Source organism: Arachis ipaensis, chromosome B7, assembly GCF_059453495.1.
Source record: "Arachis ipaensis isolate K30076 ecotype BB chromosome B7, ASM5945349v1, whole genome shotgun sequence".
Taxonomy (NCBI): domain Eukaryota; kingdom Viridiplantae; phylum Streptophyta; class Magnoliopsida; order Fabales; family Fabaceae; genus Arachis; species Arachis ipaensis.
The window spans coordinates 94,842,593-94,849,418 of NC_142442.1; the positions used below are offsets into that span (position 1 = coordinate 94,842,593).

General features: G+C 38.0%; 1 protein-coding gene across 1 annotated transcript; it reads left to right on the top strand.

Moving 5' to 3' along the window:
* Positions 1-2,442: 2,442 nt before the first annotated feature.
* On the top strand, positions 2,443-5,242 carry LOC107607399 (uncharacterized). Its single transcript, XM_016309362.1, has 2 exons — positions 2,443-2,893; positions 5,163-5,242. Exons 1-2 carry the CDS (start codon positions 2,443-2,445, stop codon positions 5,240-5,242), a joined length of 531 nt encoding a protein of 176 aa, XP_016164848.1.
* The last annotated feature ends 1,584 nt before the right edge of the window (positions 5,243-6,826 follow it).

Below are 6,826 nucleotides of genomic sequence, written 5' to 3' on the forward strand. Positions count from 1 at the left end.
AAGTTGTTAAAATCTTTTCAGTAACTCAATTCAATTCTGGGTTTGATTTCATTGTTAATACCTTTAGCCCTCATGTTCATATATGCTTTCTTGGAAGTTGATTTATTTTGACCAAGCAATTACATTCATTTAGATAGATTGCAAGTACGTAGGTTGCATTTAGATATTTTGCATTGAATAAATGTTAATACCCTTTGTCTCTTTCTTGAGTTTAGCATGAGGACATGCTTACTTTAAGTGTGGGGAGGTTTGATAAACCCCAATTTTGTGATTTGTCTTGTGCTTAATCTGGGGGATTTTAACAACTTTTCTCACATTTATTCAATGAAATAGCATGGTTTTGTAATTCTCTCTAAATTTGTGCTTAAGTGTGACAACATGCTTTTTAAGCCTTAAAATAGCTAAATTTAATTCACCTTAATTCCATTCGATGCCTTGATATGTTTGTTAACTGATTTAAGATTCATAAGGCAAGTATTGGATGGAAGAAGTGAAGAAAAGCAAGCAAAGTGGAGAATTCAGGAAGATATGAGCATTTGGAGAAAAATTGTAGGCCACACGCACACGTCACCCACACGTACGCGTGAGAAGGACAATTGCAATGTCACGCGCACGCGTCATCCATGCGTACGCATAACGTGGAAATTCGCCAGCGACGTGCACACATCATCCACGCGCACACGTCACGAGTGACACATGACTCACTTAAAGCGAATTCGCTGGGGGTAATTTCTTATCTGCCAGGCCCAAATCCAACTCATTTCTGAGGCTATTTGATACAGAATTCAAGATTGGACAAAGGGGGAGCACTTAGATTAGGTTAGGAAGCATGTAGGTTAGTTTTCTAGAGAGAGAAGCTCCTTTTTCTCTCTAGAATTAGGTTTCTTAGGTTAATTTTCCTCTTTGATCTAGGTTCAATTTCTTGTTTTCCTTTCAATTTCTTGTTATTACATCTTTGCTCTCTTAGTTTTCTTGTTACTTTTCCTTTTGTGTTCATGCACTTTTGTTAGATTTGGATTTCCTTTTAATGCAATTTAATGTTTGATGTGCTTTTATTGTTGATTTGAGTTGTTATTGTTATTTTCTTGCAATTGGTTGTTATAGAATTTATTTTTCCTTGCAATTTATTATGCTTCCCTTTTATGCCTTCCAAGTGTTTGACAAAATCTTTGGTTGGATGTTAGAGTAGATTTTTTATCATTCTTAGCTTGGAAAGAGAAATTAGGTGCTCTTGAGTCATTAATACCCAACGTATGTTGGTGATCTAGAGTTGTTAGTTAATATTGTTTCCATTGACTCTAATCTCTTGCTAATTTAATTAGTAAGTTGATTAGGACTTTTGGGTTGAGATTAACTAGTCTTATTTGACTTTCTTCCTATGTTGGACATGATATTGTACTTTCTCCCGATGTTGAAGATGACGAAATAGGATAAATTCTTGTTAATCATTGTATGATAATTAATGACTAGGATAGAAAGCCTATATTCTCAATCCTTGCCATGAATGTCTCCCTTTATTACTTGCTTCCTTTAGTTGTTGCTTTATTTTTTGCCATTTATTTTCTTGCCTTTTTTTACCAACCCAACCCCTTGGATACCATAACTAGTAATATGCATACCTCACTGCAATTCCTTGAGAAGATGACCCGGGACTAATACTCTCGGTTACTTTTATTGGGTTGGACTTGTGACAACCAAAAATTAAACTTTGATTTGAGGATCAATTATGGTTTGGGCTATGCTCACAACGAATTTATTTTGTTAAATTTTGAGCCGGTATAAATCTTCACATTACACTGTTGGGAACGTTACAGCCACTTGAGATTCTTCAGTGGAAATGGGAAAGAATTGCAATGGACTTTATGACCGATTTACCGAGGACTAGGTCAGGATTTGATGCAGTTTGGGTGATCGTGGATCGCCTAACCAAATCTGCTCTTTTTTTACCTATTCGAGTAAACTGTTCAATGGAGGAGTTGGCGAGGTTGTACATCAAAGATATCTTAAGGTTGTACAGTGTGCCATCGAGCATAGTATCGGACCGTGATCCCCGATTCACATCAAGGTTTTGGGGAGCTTTCCAAAGAGCTTTTGATACGAGGCTATGTCTCAGCACTGCATATCATCCACAAATGGATGGACAGTCGGAAAGGACTATTCAAATGTTGGAAGATATGCTAAGGGCGTGTGTTTTTGGATCAGCCTGGAAGTTGGGACCATTACATGCCTTTGGTGGAGTTTGCATACAACAATAACTTTCATGCGAGCATTGGGATGGTTCCATATGAGGCTTTTTATGGACAGAAGTGCCAATCTCTACTTTTTTGGTATGAGAGTGGTAAAGCAAGTGTTTTAGGTCCTGATTTGGTAGCAGAGACTACTGAAAAGATTAAGAAGATTTGAGCTTGAATTCTAACTTCACAGAGCTGACAGAAGAGTTATATGGATCAGAGAAGGAAACCGTTGGAATTTGAAGTGGGAGAGCATATATTTCTGAGGGTTACACCGACAACTGGTATTGGAAGAGTGATAAAAACCAAGAAGCTGAATCCAAGGTTTATAGGACCGTTTGAGATTCTGAGGCGATTCGGGCCGGTAGCATATCAAGTAGCTTTGCCGCCTCACTTGTCTAACTTGTATGACATATTCCATGTGTCACAACTCCGTAAGTACACGTCAGATGCGGCTCATGTGTTAGAGCTCGAGTCGGTCGAGTTGAGGGAGTACTTGACATTTCAAGTAACACCGGTGCAGATTGATGACACTAGCGTGAAGAAACTGCGAGGAAAGGAAGCTCAACTGGTTAAGGTTGCTTGGAAGAGATCAAGAGTGGAAGAACATACTTGGGAATTAGAGTCTGAGATGCAGAAGGATTATCCCGAGCTATTCTCAGGTGATACTAAATTTTGGGGACAAAATTTCTTATTTAGTGGGGAGAATGTAAGAACCGTAATTAATAAACCGCTTAATTAATTAAATTAATTGCCCAAAATAGGATCCAAAAATTTAGAATGTGAATTAGAGGATTTAAATATGATATTTGGACTCAGTACATTTTTCTGAGTTGGAAATTGTAATTTTCTGCGAAAAATAGCATAAAAACTCGAATCGTCAAATAAACCGGCCGAACCGGTTTAAGTCTGTCCGGTACTGTGCAAGAATAATTAAAAACAGTAGAAAACCTCAGGAAAATATTAGAAATTGAAAATCGGGCATTAATTTTAAAGGTTTGGCCCAAAGTTGGGCCAAACGGGCCAAAAACGCTAACGGATTGGACCGGGCCCAAGTTGGGCCCAAGGCTAACATATAAAGCCTTCTTTAATGAGCCATCAACTCATTCACCACACTCATAAACACAACAACATAGCTGCAAGTGAGAGGAGAGTGAGGGTTTCCTTTCTCACTATTCATCATCAACTTCTCAAGCTCATAACTTGAGCTACAGAGCTCCGATCGCCACACCATTTGCGGCCATGCAATAACCACGAAGAGCTCTACAAAATCCACCTAAGAAACTATTAAGGAAATCATGAATCCTTTCTCAGTCTTTCGTTCAAAATTTTTAAAATCTAGTGTTTGGGGTTTTTGAGATTTTGGTGTTTTGATGTCTTTACGATCAATCTAGCTTGAGGAATCTATTGGGTTTTACTTCCAAAATTGTTGGGTAAGGTGAGTTGTTCTTAACCCTTGTGAAATTGTGATTATGATGAACTCTAGGTTAATTAGTTATGAATTACGTCTATATATAGCTTGAAGTTGTGATTATTGGCATTTACTTGGAGCTTTGGAGTTGAATTGGTGGCTTGGTTGTGTTTGGAAGCTTGATTGCACTCAAGTTGGGTTTTAGTACATATTGGGAATCGACCAAGGATAGGATTGGATTAAATTGGTTGTTGGAATTGTTGTATGATGATGAATGATGATTTGATAATTTGAGTTATTTTGATGAATTATGATGTTGATATTGATAATATGGCGTTGAAGATTTAGATTGAGATTGATCATGATTGTTGGTGATATAATGATGATGTGTGATTGTGTTGGGTGAAAAATGTTTTAGTGTAAAATAATTGATAAATTGAGGTTGAGGAATGTATAATGTGAATGGAAATTGGTGTAAATGGTGATTTGTGGCATAAGAGGTAAGTTATGAGGTATATTGGAGTTTGGAGTGGTTTTGGTTTGATTTTGGTTGGAAATGTTGGTAAGTTCAGAATTTAGGGAACTTTGGTAAAAATAAATTTTTAGTGAAGTTTGACGGTTCATATCTTGAGCTACAGTTTTGAAATTGAATGCATTTTATACCAAATGAAAGATAATTTAAAAATCTTTAAAATGGTATAAATTTTGTGAAAATCTAAATTTTGTAGAGAAAGATATGATCGTTGCAAGTTGGTGTCTGAAATTTGAATTCTGTGAATGTTGCAGAATTTGTGATTTCTGGTTTGTGTGCGCACGCACAACCCTGTGCGTACGCACACCCCGTGTATTTTTGAAAACATGCGCACGGACACATAGGGATATCGCTGCTGTTGGGAGTGCTAGCACGCTCTGTGTCTACACACAACCAATGAAGTTTTGCAATGCCCAGCCTTGTGCGCATGCACACGTTGGAAGGTGCATTCTGTTGAGGGCATTCACACACATTGTGCGAATGAGCATAATTGGAAATTTTTACTCCTGTGCGTACGCACACCTCTATGCATATGCACACTTCTTGAAAATTCTCCTGCGCATGCGTACGCATACCCTATGTGTATGCACACTGCCCTGTTTTTCAATAAAAACCTTGTTTTTAATTGTTTCACCTTCCCAACAAGCTTTTAAACTTCCGTGACACTTATCTAAGATGCTTTGGCTTGTTTTTGGATGTCAAAACATAGAGAAAGTCCTAGGTGAATCTAATTAGGTAATTCTGGTAAAAAGTTAGATAATGGAGGCTAAGGTTTCTGGAGTACTGAAGTTGGTTTTGGTTGGGTGAGAAGGCGGCGTATGGTATTAGTGATGATTAATAATGAAAGGTGAAAGTGGTGAACTAAAGAGTTTTGAATAAATTGTGAAAGTGCTGAATTACTGAGTACTGAATAAAAAAAATGATTTTTCTGGAAAACACTGAATCACTGTTTTATACTGAGTATTATGAGATGCTATGCGCCTGGCAGGGACGGCGGTTAATCCCGCCTGTCGAGGCCGTGGCGGTGGCGTAAGAATGGTGGTTAATTCTGCTTACGTTGAGATGTGAGGTCCGTGACAAGAGTATCCCGCTTGCATCCCTTCGGATCAATAGAGTGTGCAGGCACTATATCCCAAACCGTGTTTCGGGCACGATATCTCGGGGGTTCCCAGTATAATACCCAAGGGCGACATCTCCATGGAGGTATGTTGGGTTGGCAGTTGAACCGATAACGTGATATCACAGCCAATAGGACAGGCATTCATCATGTACATCTTTTATCTGTTTGCTTGCTTTGCCGACTCGTATTGCTTGCTTAATTGTATAACATGCCTAATTATTTATTTGAATTACTTGACATATATGCTTATACTTGTGTTTTACTTGCATTGTATTAATTGTGCATTCTACTGGGAATGAGGAGGTTCGGAAAGTGGTGGCGATGGGATCGCATGGAGGATATGTTGGTGAAGGCTATGGGACAGCAGAGAGTTGTTAGATTAGAAATCCACTAAGTTAGAACACCTCTTTAATATTATGGTATCAAGTTATGTTTTAATGTTTTAGTTATGCTTTAAGATGAATCTTGTGATTGATAGGAAGTTCTAGGATTGTCTCTGGTGTCCCGAAGTCTTATATCTTACATCACTGGCCACCGTTACCATACTGAGAACCTCAGGTTCTCATACCATATTCTGTTGTTGTTTTTCATATGCAGGTCGCAACCCACCTCGGTGAGTTGCTTTGGTGGTGACAGAGCGGAGGATCTCTATCCTGTTTTAAAGTCTCTTTTGAATATTTTGTATAGATCTCTCACTTTTGTTTCTATTTTTCCTAGAGGCTTACATTGAGAGGAAGTTTGTTTAAGCTGTTTTAACTATCTAAACTCTGTATGTCTGTATGTAACTAGCCGGCTAAAACTCCGCGAGCGGCGGCTAGATCTTTATAATATTATCTTCTGATATGTCTATTTACATATACCTTGATATCCGTACGTATATCTTGTGCTTCGTTTAGTGTAGCTTCGTGAGTACATTTTGCACTTTTCAAATTCTGTTTTTGAGCTTAAATCCTTCATCGGTCTTTTAGAATATATTATTTCTTTCTATATAAATATGTACAAGCTTTAGAATTGTCGTAACCTTTGATTAACCTTTGCTTTACGACGCGAGGTAAAGCTTAGGGTAATAAGGGTGTTACATATGGTATGAGAACTGGAGGTTCTCAGTATGGTAATAATGCCCAATAGATAAGATATAAGGTTTCGGGATGCCAAAAGCAATCCTTGAACTTCACATCGATTACAAGATATTCAAGCCTATAAAAAAAATTTAAACCATAAAAGGGTATCTATCTTAAGGGATTTCTAAATCCAACAGAATCACCGCTGTCCCACAGCCTTCACCAACCTATCCTCCATGCAATCCCATCTCCAATGCCTACCGAGCCTCCTCAATCCCAGCAAAATACACAGGTAGATGCAAGCAAGAAAAACACAGGTAATATACATATACAACAAGTAATTCAAGAAGCAAGTAAGCATGTTATACACTTAGGCATTGGAAGCAGGTAAGCAAAGCAAGTAAACACTTAGAAGATGCACATGATGAATGTCTGCCCTATTGGCTGTAATATCACTTATCGGTTCAACAG